Source organism: Chlamydomonas reinhardtii, chromosome 8, assembly GCF_000002595.2.
Source record: "Chlamydomonas reinhardtii strain CC-503 cw92 mt+ chromosome 8, whole genome shotgun sequence".
Classification (NCBI taxonomy): domain Eukaryota; kingdom Viridiplantae; phylum Chlorophyta; class Chlorophyceae; order Chlamydomonadales; family Chlamydomonadaceae; genus Chlamydomonas; species Chlamydomonas reinhardtii.
Window position 1 is genome coordinate 1,870,627 of NC_057011.1, and position 16,387 is coordinate 1,887,013.

Here is a 16,387-nt window from a genome sequence, read left to right on the forward strand (position 1 = left end):
CAACGCTACATAGGCCGCCGCAAGGGCCGCTGCAAGGGCCGCCTGCCCGCCGGTCAAGTGGGCCACACAAGTGGATGGGCAAGGATGGGCTGGGCTGTCCCAGAGGATCACGCCATCTGGGCAGCCCAGCTTTACACAACAGTCTGCACATCCAGCATTTACGACTGCACCAGGGTCTTCATGAAGCCCTCTCGCAGCGCCCAATCCCGACGCGTTCCGGCCGAAGGATTTCTCGGAGTCAACTCGCATGACTTCGTTATCACGCCTGTAGTTTATTATGGTACTCGAGTTGTTTTCATATTACCGAGCACAGTAATGCGGCGAAAAGTCTTCAAGTTGCCGACAGAAGCTTTCCTAAATCATCAAGTTAGGCAACCTTAGATATGGGGGTCGGCGATGACCGCGAAAAGCTACTGGTGAGTCACACGGTACTTTGCGGAACAAACTGGGAATTCGCATGCCAGTGTCACTCGCCTGCTGCGCTGGTATTGGGCGACACAGCATTCGTAACCTGGAGGAATGGGATAGGAGCTGCAAGTCTTCGAATTGGTACAGTCGTCGGTAACCGGGACTCATTCACCTGCAGGCGCAGCTAATCGAGGAGCATGCGCCTGTTCCGACAGCGGAGGATGTGCTGCGGTGGGTGAGGGTATCGGGACTGTCGCTGTTTGCGCGGGGTCAGCGGGAACGGCTCCGCTAATAGTGCGGCTCGGAGTCGGAGGACCCGGACGGGCTGACCCCCTTCCTTGCCCTCTTGGCGGGCTGTTCCACAGGCAAGCCCGCATCGCGCACGGCTCCACGATGCACTTCCACATCGGCAGCATGAGGGTGCCGCAGACAAAGCAGTCGCTGGTTCGACTGCAGGTCAGTGGGGTTCATGGGCGGCCGGCCAGGTCTAGGCCATCGTGGGCTGACTCACGCTGGTTGTGTGATGGGACAGGGTTCACGCTGGTTGGATATTTGAGATGTCTGACTGCAGTGACATTTTTTGCGCCTACTTGTAACCCACCCTGCAGTACACCACGGGGGGCGTGGTTTCCACTGCTCAGTCCACGGCGGCGGACCGGGCAGCCGCAGGTGCCAAGCAGGCCAAAGCGGCGGTGGCGGCAGCGGCGGCGGCGCACAACGGCACAGCGGGTAGTGCCAGCCCAAGCAAGGCGACAGAGGATGCATCCAACCAGGATGAGTCGGCAGCGCTACTCGTACGTGAGATGCCAAAGCAGGTGGGTGCACGCGCTGGGGTGTGCTCCGTGAGGAATGCAGACGTCAGAGACGCGGCATGCCATGTGAAACTGCGGACCGACTCGGGCACGCATCGGCGCCGTTCCGCGCTCTGCCTCCACACCTTTCCTCCACGGCTCCAGATCCACCCACCATTACCACTTGTCACCGCTACCGCGCGCCCGCTCCTTCCCCTGCCCTCAACTCTGACCCCATGTCCCCATCACCTGCCGCCGCTGCAGATCACCATTAAGCCGCAGCCGCGCTTCGGCTCGCTGGCGCTTTCCGGCAGCATGCTCAGCAGCACCGCCGCCGCCGCTGCCGGGCACGCATTCCCGCACCGCAGCAGCAGCAGCGCCAGCAACGGCGCCGGCAAGGATGGCGCCGGCGGCACAGGCAGCGGCGAGGCCGGCGGCGAGGAGAATGGGCCAAGCCACCGCTGGAACGTGGCTGCCGTGCCCATGCGGTTCAACTGGGGCGGTGATGGCGCGGATGGGGATGCGGCTGCTGCCGCAGCGAAGGCCGCAGCGGCGGCAGCCGCTGCAGTGAAGCTGTGTGGTACGTCATTGCCGGAGGACCCGCCGGCGTCGCCGTCGGCGGCGACGCTGGCGACAGCTCGCGCCGAGCAGGCGCTGAGGCTGCAGCACCAGCGGCGGGCGCGGCGCATGTCAGCGGTGGATATGCCAACCGCCTACCAGGCGCACATGGCGGCTGTAGCAGCAGCAGGCGCCGGCGGCGGCGGCGGCGGCGGTGCGGGCTGTAGCTCCGACGGCACCGGACTGGTGGGCGAGGACTCGGAAGCGCCGTTACCCAGCCGCTTCCAGATGCACCTGGCGCAGCTTCTTGGACCGGAGGGCGACGTCGGGGCCGGCACAGACGGGTCCGGTGCCGCGGCGGCTGTGGGTAGCCCGCGCACTGGCGCGCGGCGGAGCATCGACGCGGCGCGGCCGCGCATGTTACCCGCGAATGCGGCCGGTCGCCAGTTTCCGCAGTTCCCGTCCCGCGGCATTGGCAGTGCCGGAGCTGGGGAGGACCTGGCGCCGCCGTCGCCATCAGGCGGCAGCGCGGTGGCTCAGCGGCTGATGCAGGCGCGCACGCAGCTGCAGCAGCAGATGACGCAGCAAATGCAGGGGCACCGGCACTCGACCAGCGGCGAGCCGCCGGGCGCGGGAGGCGCGCTGCGGCCAACGCCACTGGCGGTTCCGGCGCTTGCGCCGGGGGCGCCGCCGGCAGGCGCGCTGTCACCAGGGCAGCTCGGTTCTACGGGAACAGGAGACTTTGCATCAGTAGGAGCAGCAGGGGCTGGCGCTGGCGGCAGCGGTGGTTTGCCAACGGACCCCACTGCGGCGGCAGCGCTGGCACGCCTGGCGCGCGTGACGCGCACGCAGGCGCAGCGGCCCGAGCCACAGCAGATTTGGGCCGTGGACTCCGCGACTGCCGCCGCGCTGACGCACGGCGCCGACAGCGCTTTCGGCAGCGGCTACAGCTACAGTGTGTACGGCAGGGGCATCCCTGGACTGCCCGTGCGCGGCTTCAGTGGCGATGGCGAGTTGGGTGGCGGCGGTGCTGGCGGCGGTGCTGGCGGAGCTGGCGCACTGCGCGCGCGGAACAGCGGTCAGCAGGCCGCGCCGCCGCTGCCTGTGGGTGGAGTGGAGGCTCCGGGTGCTGAGGAGGCAGGAGGCGCCGGCTCGCGCGGCGGCTCGTTCTGCGGCACTCCTGCCGCCGCGGCTGCTCCTGACGCGGTGGCTGTGGCGGATCCCAGCGATCCCGGTGCGGGCCAGCAGCAGGGCTCCGCTGGCGACATGAGCAGTCCGTTGCTGGCCTTGGCGTCGCCCACTGCAATTTCAACGCCGCGGCCACCGCGACAGCTGCCCACGCTGTCGGTCCCAGGCGCCCTTCGCAGTGGCGGGGCAAGCCCCGGAGCCGGAGGCGCGGCACTGCCTAGCCCCGGGGGCGCTGCCGGCAGCCCTGTGCCGGGCTTCCTGGGTATGCGTGGCTCCGTGCACTCCGCTGCTGGGCGGCAGCGGCGGGGCTCCCTCAGCATCGCTGACTCAGCGACTGTGTCGCCGTCGCCATTATTCGGCGCCGGAGTCAATGCGGGCGCAGGCGCGGGCGTGATGCGCAGTGGCAGTAGCTTTACGCCGCGGCCTCCGCAGTCGGCGTCGCCTGCGGGAGCAGCAGCTGGAGGCGTCAGCGGCGCCTCCGCGCCTCTGCCGTCGGCGCTGTCGCGGACAGGCGCGAGCGGGCCGGGCGGGCTTGGCGTTGCTGCTGCGGTGGCGGGCGGGCGCAGCCCCGCGGCCGCCAGCCCGTCGCGCATGCTGCCGCCCACGCGCTCGGTGCAAGCAGCCGGCGCGAACTCAGCTGCGGGCAGCTTCAGTGCGCAGGGCATGGACGAGGCAAGGCACGGCTTGAATTCGCGAAGCGGCGCAGCAGGGGCGTTGCCGCCGCAGCCAGGCGCGTTGTCGCCGTCATCAATGTCGTCACAGCAGGCGCCGGACTCGCCGAGCGGTGGCATAAGGCGGCAGCGCTTTGCAAATCTGCCGCCATCAAGTGCGCCCACACGCACCGACGGCAGCGGCGACGGCGGCGCTGGTGCTGGCATTGGTGGCTGGGCGGGTGGCGGCGGCGACGTCGGGGCGGGAGATGTCGGTACCGCGCCGAGCGGTGACCCAGAGCGAGCGGGCATCATGGTGAAAATGAAAAAGGCACTGAGCTTTTTGCGGAAAGGAGCAGTGTAACCGACCTGTAGGTGGCAGTGGTTGGCAAAAAGCTTGAGTCGCCTGAGTAACGCCGCTGATCGGCTAATGAGTAAGCGGCGCCAGGGTCGCCACACGACAGCTCATTTATATTCAGGCTCCCCTGCGCAAGGGGCGAGTAACTAGGTTCTCAGGTTTGTCAAGGTAGGACACGATAATGACCGGCATGTTACGCAACGCATGATCCGGTTGCGCACTACGGCACTGGGGCACTAGGCACTAGCGCATTCGAATAATACAGCATCTTTAGGGCAATGCAGCAAATTCCGCGCGTATGCATATGAGCAAACGGTAGGTGTGCACGAGCTACGAATTTTACTCCAGTTGCAACTGCGATGTACGGCATTTATACGTGTACAATGGGTGCGGCGTGTGTGTATGTATGGGTTCTTGTCCTGGTGATGGCCTCTTGCGAGGTAAAACTTACCTGTTCGTTGGCACTGTGAGTAGCCATTGTTTGGAGACCATCTACTATCGACGGTCTATCTGGTTTGGCAAGGCGCATGGGGCTGGCTGGTAGTAGTGCTACCTGTGTGGGCCCGTGTGTTGCGCCTGCGGGCCCGTATGTTGCGCATGCGGGGACAGCGGGCAAGCACTGCAGCGGCACTGCTTGCATGTAATTGGGTAGAATGTGCACCTGCGAACTGCAGCAGCGCAACCTAAGGCAGACTGCGTTACAGTTTGCCGCAACTGCCTTAATGCGCACGTGGACCGGCTTCCAGGTGAACAGGACGGCTGTAATCCCGGAGTGGCCAGAAGGGGTTCAGGAAGGGGCTTCTAACGGCTGTGTGGCACATTTACGGCGGAATGTCTCAAATTGTTGTCCAACCAGGCTGCGGTGCATAGTTGGAAATCTGTATCCAGTTAAAAGGTAGTTCGCGCTGAGTCTGGCCAACCGGCAAGCCGCGTCGGTCGCCAATGAGGCGTACTGCACAGCTGTGAACCGCAGGGAACCGCCATCCTGTGGCTGTGCTGTCGAATTATGTACAATCCCAGTAACAGTACTCGTGCATACACTTGGTGCACTGAGATTGCGCACAAAACGCTCGAGTGAGCCTGAGTGAGCCACTGCTTTGCCAGGGGCACAACCTAGTATCCCTCCGCGTCAAAGGAGGCGTCAAATTAGGCCATGAGTATAACAAGACTACGCGATGAGGACAGGGAGTTCATGCTCGTAAGCTGGAGACTGAAACATGTGTGCGATTCCTCGGGCTGCCTCACAGAGCAGTCTAGCGGTCTGAGGCCAACACGAGGCATACTCCATCTGATATGGGCAGTAATACTCCAGTGGCAAGCCGTTTTGTGAAGTCTTTAACCACAATCCTACTTCACTCGCCTAGTTCCTACTTCTTGCCCGAACCCGTGCTGCTGCAGACACAAATTCTCGGGCAGCGAGAAGCGCCACCGACCGCGACCGAAGTACTGCGGTAGGTCAGGTTGGGTCAGCCACGGAAGGTTGCCTTGCATCCGCGGCCGCGGGCACGTCGGCGCGGGCGCGCATGTCCGTGCCCCACCACAGCGCCCCCTCTCCCTCACCGTGCCGGCCACGCAATGCTTGCGTGTCCCTCACGCGCCCTTACGTCCCGCTAAGAACGCCGGCTGGGAGGCTACACCACTGGCTGTGATGTACCGTGTGACTGCATGTGTAGAAGCACAGCATGAACGGACAGCACCCCACGGCCCAGTCTGACCGTGTCAGGCCCGCGCCTACCCCGTTCCCGCCCCCGTCCCCGCGCCTTCATGCGCTGCCTATGGCTTGAGCTTGCATCCCTAGCTCACGCATGTGTGGAATCTGTGCATACATGTGCGGTACGGTGTGTAGGAAGGCTCGAATCGAGCATGGGTCGTCCATGCACTTCCAGTCGCGCCGCGACCGGATCTTCCAGGCGCAACCGAGCTCCGCGCGTGTGCAGTTTGGTGAGTAAGTGAGCAGTGGAGTGAATATAGGAGCGGGGCACGAGCCAATGGCACTCACGGCCCGATCCGCATTTATTTGAGTTGTGTCGCATGCACGGGGGACGGGGCAATGGAGCCAAGACACCAGCAAACACTAGCCAGACGCCGGACAGGCCCTGGCCGGACACCGCACTCTAGACATGACTAACGGACTTTCATCTTCACTGTAACGCGGCACATGCCCAGGTACGGAGGAGGACCAGACAGTGGCCATCAACGGCGACGGCGTGGCGCCTGACGAGCCCACCCAGCTGGCGTTAGATGTTCCCAAACACTTTTCCATCAAACACGCCAGCCACAAATTTGGATCCGTGCTGGCTGGCAACGCAATCTTCACGTCCACTATCGACGGCGATACCGATGACCGCTTGAGCACCGATGACACGCCGACGGCACCCAGCAACCGTTGGCATGTGGCGCCGTTCCCGATCCGGATCGCATTGGAGAAGGACCCGCATGAGCCCGCTGGATCCGGATCCGAATCCGTAACCGCGGCTTCGCTCGGTGGCGGCGCGCGATCCAGGAGCCACGCTCGCTCGATGTCGCAGCTTTCGGTGGAACGGCTGGCGGAACCCAACAGACAGCACGGCGTCTCCGGAGGCGGCGGCGGCGACGATGGCGGCGCGGGTTTGGAAAGAGAGGAGGGAGAGGAGCAGGAGCTTCAGGGCCCGCACTCCGAGCTGGTGGACAGGGCGGACGAGGCTCTGAACACAGCGCGCTCCAAGCGCTACCGCCGCGGCTCATTGGACGCCGCAGATTCCAGCTTCAAGCGATCCGAGCCCGTCCGATCCGACCCCGTCTACGCCATGACAGCTACTACGAAGTTTATGGCCAACCTGCCTGCCGGCGCCTCGGAGAGTGGTGGCGCCGTCGTGGGCAGGAAGCACGTAGATGCCAACAGCCGGGATGCATGGGCCGCTGCCGCCGCGGCGGCGGGCGTACAGGTCAGTGGTGCCAGCTTCTCCGGCGCCAGCGCCAGTGGCGGCATCAATGGCGTGCGGGCGCCGCCTGTACGGCGGGCGTCGCAGGTTTCGTACGGCGACTACTCAGGTGCTGCGGCTGCGGCTGCGGCTGCGGCTGCGACTGCGGCTGCGGCTGCGGCGACAGCTTTTAGCGCAGGAGGCATCCGACACGGCGCGTCTGAGACGCTGGCAACGACGGCGTCGATCAACAGCAGCGCGGGCGCGCGGTTCATGATGCCGGCGCCGCCGCCGCCGCGCGCCGCCAGCCACAACCTGGGCGCCGTCAGCAGCACCTCGCGCCGCAGCAGCGTCGTGGGCGAGCCAGCCAGCGGCGAGCTATCGGGCGGGGGGACGGCGACGTTCAGCAGCTGCGGCGAAAGCGGGGCTCTGTCGTCCGCCTCGCCCCCGCGGATGCTGTCCCGCGGCCCCAGCGCGCTGTCCATGGGCATTCCCGACCCCTGCGCGAGCGGAAGTGCCAGCGGCCACTTGCACGGACACAGCTGGAAGCAGCAGCAACAGCAACAGCAGCGCAGCGAGGCAACCTACGGCGGTGCTGGGCTCATCGGCGGCATCAGCACCGAGAAGGAGGCTGCCAACACGTTGGGGCTGCTGGCGAAGGTGGCACACACAGAGCTGCGCCCCGCCGCGCCCCAGCTCTGGACCGTGGAGCCCTACCAGGCCTCCGGCATTGCGGCCCTGTCCGCAGCCGCCGCCAGCACCACCGGCGGCGCGCTGGCGCCGCAGCCGCCGCTGGCAGGCCGCACCGGCCCCAGCCGCACCGCGTCGTCTGCCGCCATCGGCACCAACCGCCGGCTGAGCAGTTCGGCACTGGGCTTGCTGGGCAGCAGGGCCCATCGCGCGACGCTGGATGGCGAGGGGTGGGCGGAACCGGCTTCGCCCACGGGCTCCGCGACCTCTGCAGCTGCCGGCGACGTGACCAGTGGTGCCTACAGCCGCGTTGCGGCGCGGCGCAACTCCATCACCGACGGTCACGGTGGGCTGGGTGGGCGGAGCGGCGGCGGCGGCGATGACGAGGGTGCCGAGCTTCTGCCAGCGCAGGTGGGTCAGCGCGCGGCGTGTGTCCGGTACGGCGTGTGCGTGCGTGTGAAGGCGTGTCCTCTCATGGCACCGCGCGTGTGGCTCTTCATACCATGGCTGTTCAAATGTTGGCGGCGCCTGTTGCCGCTTTGCAAAACCAGACACCTGCTAAGATCTCCACAACGGAACGATGTATAACCGCACACAGGCAGCCGCCCCACACGGCGGCCCGCTACGCGGCGGTGCCGACGCTCCGCGTGTGCCGCGCGGCGCGCCGACGCGCAACGCCAGCTGCATTGGCGACACCGACACCTCCATGGCGATGCCGCCGGGCAGCGGCGCCACAGCTGACGCACCTCGGCCGGCGGCGCGCCGTCGCGGCTCCATCGACGAACCCTTACTAATGCAGCAGCTAGGCGGCGGGGTCGGCGTCAGCATCATGGGAGGCCGACGCCGCTCAATGGAGGAGGTGCCGCAGACCAGCATGTCGCGTTTCGTTCCGTCGGTATTCACCGCGGAGGCGGCGCTTGCCGCCGCCGCCGCCGCCGCAGCCGCGGCTAGCCCCAACTCGCATGGTCAATTGTCCAGCGGGCTTCTGCCAGCCATCGCTCCCCGCGGCGGCGCGATGTCTTCTGGCTCTCAGCAGCGGCTGCCGTCAATCGTTTCAGCGCCTGCGTCCGCCGACGGCGTCTGCATCGGCAGCCACGGCAGTGTCGAGGGCAGCGGCAGCATCAGCAGCCAGGCGCGGCTGCAAGCACACCGCAGCAGTCGCCACCAGCTGCACCACTTCTCGGGGCAGTGCAAGCTGGCCACGCCAGAGCCCACCGCCCTCCTGCCAGGCCACTACAACCCCTACGCCGGAAAAAGCGTTGTGGCAGGTGGCGGCGCCAATGACGCGATGGAGGGGGCAGCGGCGCGTGCTCGCAGCGAGTGCTTTGCACATCTCCCCACGCCGGCCGCTGTGCTTCTTGACGCCACGTCCGCCGTCGCAATGCGTGCTGGCGGCGGCGCCGCCGCCGTCGATGGGGGCGCACTGGCAGCGCCGCGGCCAGTGACACCGGCGACGGGCGGGCGCCGGCTGTCGGCTAGCTTCATCAATGCTTATGCCGGACTGGGCGGTACGGGTGGTGACGTCAGCGCCGGCTCGCACAGCACAAGGCAGCGCTTTAACCCACTCGCTGACGTGTCGCCGGCCGACATAGGCGCCATCAGCAGCAGCAACGGCGGCGGAGCTGCTCGTGCCGCCACCTGTGGCAGCGGCGGCCGCCGCTTTTCGGGCGAATTCCAGCGGCCCCACGCGCCGCCGCCCACCTACTCCCATGGCTCATTGGCGACACACCAAAGCGGCATGCACGGCACACACAACGCCGGTGACGCCGCCGCCGCCGCCAGCGCGGCAGCGGCGGGTGGTGCAGGCAGCGGCGGCGACGGTGGCGAAGCCGGGGCGGCGGGGGCCGAGGGCATGATGCAGAAGCTCCGTGGCGCGTTCAGCGGCTTGCTACATAAGGGAAACTCCAAGGGCTACGGCCAGTCGCGGCCGTAGCAGTGAGGCTCGGGCTTGCTCAGTGCACAGCGGTGTAAGGTGCACGGCAGGCTGCGGGTTGCTGCAACCCATATTGACACCGAGGCCACGATGCCGAGCCAGCTAGGCGGCGGATCGGCACTTCAGCGGGTGCATGGGCATTTGCATGGTTGCGTGTGTGTGGCCCTTCGCCCAGGATGGCAAGTTGGTTAACGCCCAACATACATTTGTGTTGCGTGGGTGCTGTGGTCATTGGGCTTCCGCCCCAGTCTCTTCTTGTCACGGCAATAAAGACTAACTCGCCAGTGCAAAGGTCGCCGCTTTCGGCGTCACTTTAGAGCACCTCAGGCAGGTGACAGATGCAGACTGCGGGCTGGACTTGACTGGATTATAGCTTACAGCAATAAAGCGCACGGTCAAGGATCGCAAATTGCTGCATGCCTCACGAGATTAAGCCGTTGAGGCTATGCAGCTTTCATTGCACGGGCACAACAAATAAGGTGGCGCAGATAGCGAGACTAAATAAAAGCTTGCTGTTCCTGACCGGTGAGGCACAGGCTGTCAAGGGGGCTGTGACTTTTGATGTGCTTGGTTTACCGGGCAGGTCAACGGCGTGGGGCATGATGCGAGGAGATCGAGCAGGGCCTGCGCTTCGAATCATGATGCACGCATTCGCGTTGCGTGCATGCTGCAGTGCGTCGCTGCCTGTAGCATCACAGCGGGCTTGTGGGGCATGCACTACCGAACTGCGCCTTGCTGTTTTCATTCGTTTTTCTTCGAAGAGCTCCTCGAGCACAGGGTCATTTGGTACATTTCAATAAGATTTCATCAGTATATTCAGGCAAACCTTCAACTAAACACAAACGGCGGTGGCGGCGGCAGCAGCGGGGGCGCGTGCGCGCATGTTGGTAGCGGTGGGGGCGGGAAAGGCCACGTGGAGGAGGAGAGCGCAGCGCCGCCCAAGAAGCGGCGCAAGCGCGCAGGCTGAGGAGCCGGCTGGTGTCTAGGTAGCGGTCCGCGGTAGAGCTGGCAGGGCATGCGTAGCGGCATGACAAGTTGTGCAGCTGTTGACAACTGTGCTGTGTCTGGCTGCGGTTGGCTCTGCTGTGGCTTCACGATTCCTAGGCACCTGGTTTGGCTATGTGCCTATGGAAACCGACCCCGGCTATGTCCGGGCGATGAGGTTGTTCGGCCTCAGACTGTGGAGGGGCTCAGCCCCTTTTCCCGTGACCGGAGAACACTTGTTGTGTGCGCTATCGTGCGCGGCGTGTGTTCGTCCACCCAAGTGGAGCCCAAAGGGACACTGGCTCCTAGTTCGCAGTCTCATGCTGGCTCTCTCGATTTCGGTTGGGAGCTGAGACTATGGCTAGTGGCTGAGGTGCTAAGTTGAAACGGAGTGAATCCTGGACAATTTAATGCGTGATTGGTTGCGAGCGCTGGACGACCGCGTCCAGCACCGAGGGGTCCAAGCGACTCGAGTAAGGTGGGCGTACGGGTTCGAACCGGGGCGTGCAATTTGTTGCAGGCGTTTGAAGACGGCGGTGATCGATGACTGGCTAGCAACATGAGCTTGATGATTGAGAAGTTGTTGGCGTAGGGCATTGATTGCGAGTGGTTTCCCGCTGCTACAAAGCATGGTATCATACGGTATCCCCAAAGACGAACAAGCACCAGCACCTGTTGCAACTGTAACTGTGTAACAATACAACACAATACAAAATTGGTGCATACGTTGGCATTTCGCAGCAAGTGGGCTCCATCTCTTCCAAATGTGTAACGGCTATCCCTCTGCCCGGGTTTCTGCGCCAGGGGGGGGTAGAAAGCTCAGTTTCTTACCCCATGCTCAATATTACAGAGCTTAAGGAGAGCATTATGCACGTGCTTTTACTTTTGTTAGGGGGTGTCTGGTGAGGAAGTTCTGGGCCGCCAAAGTTGGGGGGTCGGTCGTCGTCCCTGGGGGTCCACCGGGTTTCGGGAGCCCATCCTGGCGGATTTCGGGAAGCGCCCCACAAGCAGAACTGGGGGCCAAACGCAGCACTGCGAGGTTCATATGTGCATGTTATGCCGTAATAAACACAAACAAAGCGTGGGAAGGTGAGTTGCGCGTCCGGGGGTGGACATGTCGGCACATGTCCCCACATTCGACACATGTGCACGGCTGGGCTCTCTAGCGCTGGTGCACATGAATTTACGTTTAACAAGGCTGCCGATGCACACTGTGCAACTGTCACACGGCAGAGAGTTGAGCGCGGTGTGGGCTGGGTCAAGAGGATTTCAATGGATAGGATCCCGCGTGTGACCGAAGTCTTAGAACAGGACCGCTGATGGCACAGCGTGATAGTGCTCGTCAAGAGGAGTCGATTGGCACCACTTTGGTATTAAATGGAGGGGTTTTTAACCCCTAAACAACAAGGTTTTGTCCGTGGGGGGGTCGGTCGTCCCCTCAAGGGGGGTCCCGGGGGATTTCGGGGCATGGGGTCTGGCACTTTGTTGGGCTGAGCCCCCTGAGCGAAGCGATCCAGGGGGGGCGAAGCCCCCCAGGATTGCCCCTGTCCGTGCCTGCCTGCCTGCCTGCCTGCCTGCCTGCCTCGTGCTCATCGAACAAGCTGGAAAATGGGCTACAAATACATTCAACTTAAATGCCTGGTGGACCGTGACCTACGCCCTTAATGCGGCTGCTATCAACACCCAGACCGCAGTCCTCAACACTTTTAAGGTGCGCCGTCTGTGCTACCATGTGGCGTTGCGTCACCTTCCCAGCCCTTGAATGTTCGCTTGCGTACGTACCGGCATGCCGCACACGTACAGTCGTCTGCGGCGGGCTGCGGGCGGGTGTGATTACTGATGAGCAGCCAGTGCCTGGTTCATAAGTGATAGTACACGCACGCAGTACGGGCCCCCTGCTGCTGAGCCTACACTCCGCCGTCTATCTTGGTTTGCGTTGTTTTTTTGGGCTGAGCCCCCTGAGCGAAGCGATCCAGGGGGGGCGAAGCCCCCCAGGATTGCCCCTGTCCGTGCGTGCGTGCGTGCGTGCGTGCGTGCGTGCGTGCCTGCCTGCGTCGACAAAAAGTGCCAAACTGGCGCAAACCGCGAGTGCCACGTATTATTACTTGCTATTCCCTATTGTAGAAAAATAGGCGGCAGGGAAAACTCGGCCGGAGCGAGAAGCGACCTCGTGAGTCCATGGACATCTTGACTTTCTTCAGTCCGCGAGTATAGCTCTCGGCCCCTAAATATCTTACATCCATGTATCAAAACATGTCGACGACAAGCGTCTTGGGGCAAGAATGTCGAAATTGTTTGCAACAGCCAAACCATGCGTCCCCGAGCCTTAAATGTGTCGCGGCCCGGGATCCCGCGCCCGAGCCCGGCAAGCCGTTTGCGGTGCTTGAGTGGGATGTGGGTGAGGTGCATTTGTAATATCATGGACCGTGAAGTGGCGTGGGTAAGGTGGCGTGGCGTGGCGGGGACAGGGCATATCGGTGCCTCGGCACGGCGTTGGCATAGTGGCCAGTCCCGCTGGATGGGCTTGCAAGGGTGCTGTTAATGTCGCCGGTGCCCATCGTCACATCCCTTGCGCTACATGGGGCTCAGCCCATTTTCCAGCTGTACAAAGCTGACACCCCTTGTTTCCTACCCCCCCCCCCTGTCTGCGCAATCTATAACGCCGCGCCCACCTCAAGCACACCTCCATCACCCCCCATCGTATCTTGTTTTAGGGGCAATGTCTAGCTCCGACAAGAACGGGCGGCTGGCCGCCGTCTTTTGTCTCGGCACATGGCGGTTTGGGGACTTTCGGCAGGAGCCACACCCCCATGAGTTACAGCGCACATGTGCCGATGGCCCAGCGCACACACGTGCACGTGCGCACGCGCACACGGGGTTGACCGTCTCTCCTTTCCGAACATCTGCATGCGACGCCAACCACCCCGTCCCCTTGAATCACCTAACACGCGCATCGAACAATCACAAAAAGACGCAACGGACAAACGCCCAGCTGTATGACTTTCCCAGCGGCTGCTCACCTCCGTAACAGTGCCACGGAAGCCATTTGACCCACACAGTATGCAATCGCCCCGTCCAATCAATCGGATGAATATCTTCTGCTTGCCCCTGCGCAACCACCGACACTTCATACAGACGCGACCCTTTCGGCCGCACGATGCTGCCGCGTTTGGAACTCTAGACAGATGCCATTGGCTACCTCACCACGTTTCTTTTGTACAATTCCATAAAACGCATACCGGTAATAGTTGAAGAAACACAAACACACAGCCGGCAGCCGCCCCGCCTCAACGCTCAAGCGCCGAAGGCGACCTATTCACGCGCTCTACTAGAATACTACCTCCTAATGCCCCCCGGTCTTTCTACTCCCCTTTTGTTACTGCGGCCCAGAAGCTGCCCGCTCCACCGTCCCACCGCCCTTGGCACTCGCGGTTGCCGCCGCCACCGAAGCGCCCGCCGGCGCCGACGGCAGCGTGTTGCGCGCCGCCGCTGCAGCAAGTGAGTGGGAGTTCTGCGACGCCAGCGGCGGCGTTGCCCCCTGAGACGACGGAGGCTGCTGTGACGCTTGCCCCAACCCGCCACGCGAGGTGACGCCGGGAATGCCGCCGCCAGGAATGGTCGGCGCTGGACCGCCGTACGGTGTGGGAGGGAGGACGTAGGGTCCAGAGGAGTTGGCTAACGCAATCGCGCCGCTTGTGGTGATACTCAGCGGCCGGCGGCCACCGCCGCCTGCGGCAAACATACGGTGAGGCGCCCCGCCGCCACTGCCGCCGCCGCTTCCGCCGCTACCGCTGCCCGCTGTGATAGACACGCGCAAAGGCGAGCCAGTGCCTGCAGCGGCCGCCGCAGCGATGGCGACGGAGGTGGAGGCGAAGGACGAGGGGCCCACGAAGGAGCTGGCACGACCCGTGTCGGACGGCGTCGGTGAATCTGGTGGCGCCGGCTGCAGCGGCGTCGGACGCAGCGCCAGTCCGGTTGGGGCGCCGCCACCGCTGCCACCACCACCAGCCCCGGGCGCTCCGTTGCTGCTGTGGCTGAAGCGTCGCTGCACCGGCGGCCCCATGCCGCCCGCCCCCACCGCCGCGGTCACTGACGCAGACGCTGTGGCCGCACTCCCACCGCCCGGCACAGGCGATGCGGCGCCGCTCCCGCCCGCGCCGCCTACCCCTGCCGTGCCGCCTGCCGCCACCAACCCCAGCAGCCCGCCCCGCGACGCCGACCCAGACAATCCCCCTTGGCTCGACGTCACAGAACCACCACGCTCGCCAACGCGCTCGCCAACGCCGATGTTTGCGATGTCCGGAAGGGCCATCACGTCCTCCCTCCGCAGCGGCCCCAGTGCCGCCGGCATATTGTGGTGCGCCGCATCGTCGTGCATCGCCGCCACTGCAGCGAAGCCGCCGAGCCGGCCCATGCCGCCGCCGCCGCCTCCTAGCTTCGAGCTGCCGCCGCCGCCGCCGCCGCCACCTAGCTTCGAGCTGCCGCCGCCGCCGCCTAGCTTCAAGCTGCCGCCGCCGTTGGCGCCTAGCTTCGAGCTGCCGCCGCCGTTGCCGCCGCCTGAGGCTGCCAGCTTGCGACTGGCCTTGCGGCTCAGCGCGCGGCGGAAGGTATTCTGGGGGCTGGTGCCTGGTGGCGGCGGCCCGACGCGCACGTACGTCGTCCATTCACCGCGTCCGGCGCGCGAGCCCGCCTGCGACAAGTGCCGCCGGCTGCCGGTGGCGCTGCCGGTGCTGCCGCCGCCCAGGGCGCGGGCAATGTGGTTCTGGCCGTTGGTGCTGCTGTAGCCGGCACCGCTGGCGCTAACACTGGCGGCGCGCAGGGAGAGCGGTGGCAGTAGCTTCGGCAGCTGCTGGTCAGAGCCGGCGCCCACTTCTCCGGGAACGCTGAGGCAGGCAGCGCCGCCGTCCTCGCCCTCGTCCTCCTCGTCCTCTGCCCCGGCCCCGGCCGCTGGCTCCTCACGCTCACACAGCCCTATGCCGAAATCCGGCTCTGGTGACGGTTCCATCACCGCCATCGTGACTGTTTCTGTGTACGACTCGGCGCCGCTAATGGTGCATTCTGGTTCCGAGGCAGAGGCGGACGCCGAGGGCGAAAAGGTCGAGGTCGGGGCGATGGAAGAAAGGTCCGACGGCTGTGCGTGATGCACAGCAGTCGACGCCGGCGGAGGCGACAGCGGCAGCGCAACCTCTGGCACCTGCGCGGGCCGCTGCGGCCGCTGCGGCGGTGGTAGCGGCTGTTGCTGCGGCGGCTGCTCGTCGTCGTCCCCAGCCTCCGCCTCGACCTCCTCCTGGGCTTGCTGTGCTGCTATCTGCCATGGTGTCAGTCCGGGCGGAGGCGGCCCGAACTGCAACCGGTTGGGCGAGGGCTTGACGCTCAGCCTGTTGCTGATAATCTTCATCTGGTGGTCATAGTGGAACGAAGTGTTGCTCGCGTGCTTGGTGCGAGCAGCGCTGCAGTCCAGGAGTGCAGGGGACAGGCGGGGTGAGCAAGGTGGCCGAGATTTCGCGTGTGCGTTCGCAGCGGGTTTGACGCGTGTCCGCGGCATGCATAGAAGGAACTTACCTGAGCAATCCAATCACCTCGTGGCCCGCGCGAGCGATGGCCTTAGCACCCTCCTCTTGGCCTTCCCGGACCTGCGCAGACGGCGTGTCAACCTTTGCAGATTACTCAAGATTACCCAAGTGCGCCATAGACCGAGAGCAAAGCTATAGCGACGGCAGAGCGTGCTTCCAAGCTCTGTTCCAAGGTGCCCGCGGCCTCACGCTTGCCTTCATCTCCTGCTGTGTGCTCTCCTATATGTTGCTATGAATCCTGGTGTATTAACAGGGTCGGCGAACTGAGCAGTCGTGTCCGTGAGTCGTGTCCGCGCTCCTTGACGCCAGCTTCAGCTTTATTAATTTGAGCATCATGCATAGCACTACATAAGT

The 16,387-nt window shown here is 64.4% G+C and overlaps 3 protein-coding genes across 3 annotated transcripts; 2 read left to right on the forward strand and 1 right to left on the reverse strand.

Moving 5' to 3' along the window:
• The first annotated feature begins 157 nt into the window (after positions 1 to 157).
• CHLRE_08g366900v5 (uncharacterized protein) lies at positions 158 to 4,979 on the forward strand. The gene is made up of 5 exons (XM_043064951.1): positions 158 to 416; positions 587 to 639; positions 774 to 864; positions 1,017 to 1,223; positions 1,464 to 4,979. The coding sequence occupies exons 1-5, from the start codon at positions 384 to 386 to the stop codon at positions 3,957 to 3,959; spliced, it is 2,880 nt and encodes a 959-aa protein (XP_042921952.1). The 5' UTR covers positions 158 to 383; the 3' UTR covers positions 3,960 to 4,979.
• A 48-nt stretch (positions 4,980 to 5,027) lies between these two features.
• On the forward strand, positions 5,028 to 11,949 carry CHLRE_08g366950v5 (uncharacterized protein). The gene is made up of 5 exons (XM_043064952.1): positions 5,028 to 5,151; positions 5,352 to 5,404; positions 5,800 to 5,894; positions 6,120 to 7,954; positions 8,142 to 11,949. The coding sequence occupies exons 1-5, from the start codon at positions 5,107 to 5,109 to the stop codon at positions 9,474 to 9,476; spliced, it is 3,363 nt and encodes a 1,120-aa protein (XP_042921953.1). The 5' UTR covers positions 5,028 to 5,106; the 3' UTR covers positions 9,477 to 11,949.
• Positions 11,950 to 13,250: 1,301 nt separating this feature from the next.
• On the reverse strand, positions 13,251 to 16,367 carry CHLRE_08g367000v5 (uncharacterized protein). Its single transcript, XM_043064953.1, has 3 exons — positions 16,229 to 16,367; positions 16,023 to 16,093; positions 13,251 to 15,910 (listed from the first exon to the last, which is right to left on the reverse strand). The coding sequence occupies exon 3, from the start codon at positions 15,856 to 15,858 to the stop codon at positions 13,837 to 13,839; it is 2,022 nt and encodes a 673-aa protein (XP_042921954.1). The 5' UTR covers positions 15,859 to 15,910; positions 16,023 to 16,093; positions 16,229 to 16,367; the 3' UTR covers positions 13,251 to 13,836.
• Between the last annotated feature and the right edge of the window lie 20 nt (positions 16,368 to 16,387).

Excerpts from the sequence above, each read along its gene's own strand:
- CHLRE_08g366900v5 (XM_043064951.1), top strand. The coding sequence starts at position 384 with ATGGGGGTCGGCGATGACCGCGAAAAGCTACTG. Across the intron at positions 417-586 it reads ATGACCGCGAAAAGCTACTG|GCGCAGCTAATCGAGGAGCA; the intron begins GTGAGTCACACG and ends ATTCACCTGCAG. Across the intron at positions 1,224-1,463 it reads TACGTGAGATGCCAAAGCAG|ATCACCATTAAGCCGCAGCC; the intron begins GTGGGTGCACGC and ends CCGCCGCTGCAG.
- CHLRE_08g366950v5 (XM_043064952.1), top strand. The coding sequence starts at position 5,107 with ATGAGTATAACAAGACTACGCGATGAGGACAGGGAGTTCATGCTC. Across the intron at positions 5,152-5,351 it reads AGGACAGGGAGTTCATGCTC|ACACAAATTCTCGGGCAGCG; the intron begins GTAAGCTGGAGA and ends GTGCTGCTGCAG. Across the intron at positions 7,955-8,141 it reads CCGAGCTTCTGCCAGCGCAG|GCAGCCGCCCCACACGGCGG; the intron begins GTGGGTCAGCGC and ends AACCGCACACAG.
- CHLRE_08g367000v5 (XM_043064953.1), bottom strand. The coding sequence starts at position 15,858 with ATGAAGATTATCAGCAACAGGCTGAGCGTCAAGCCCTCGCCCAACCGG.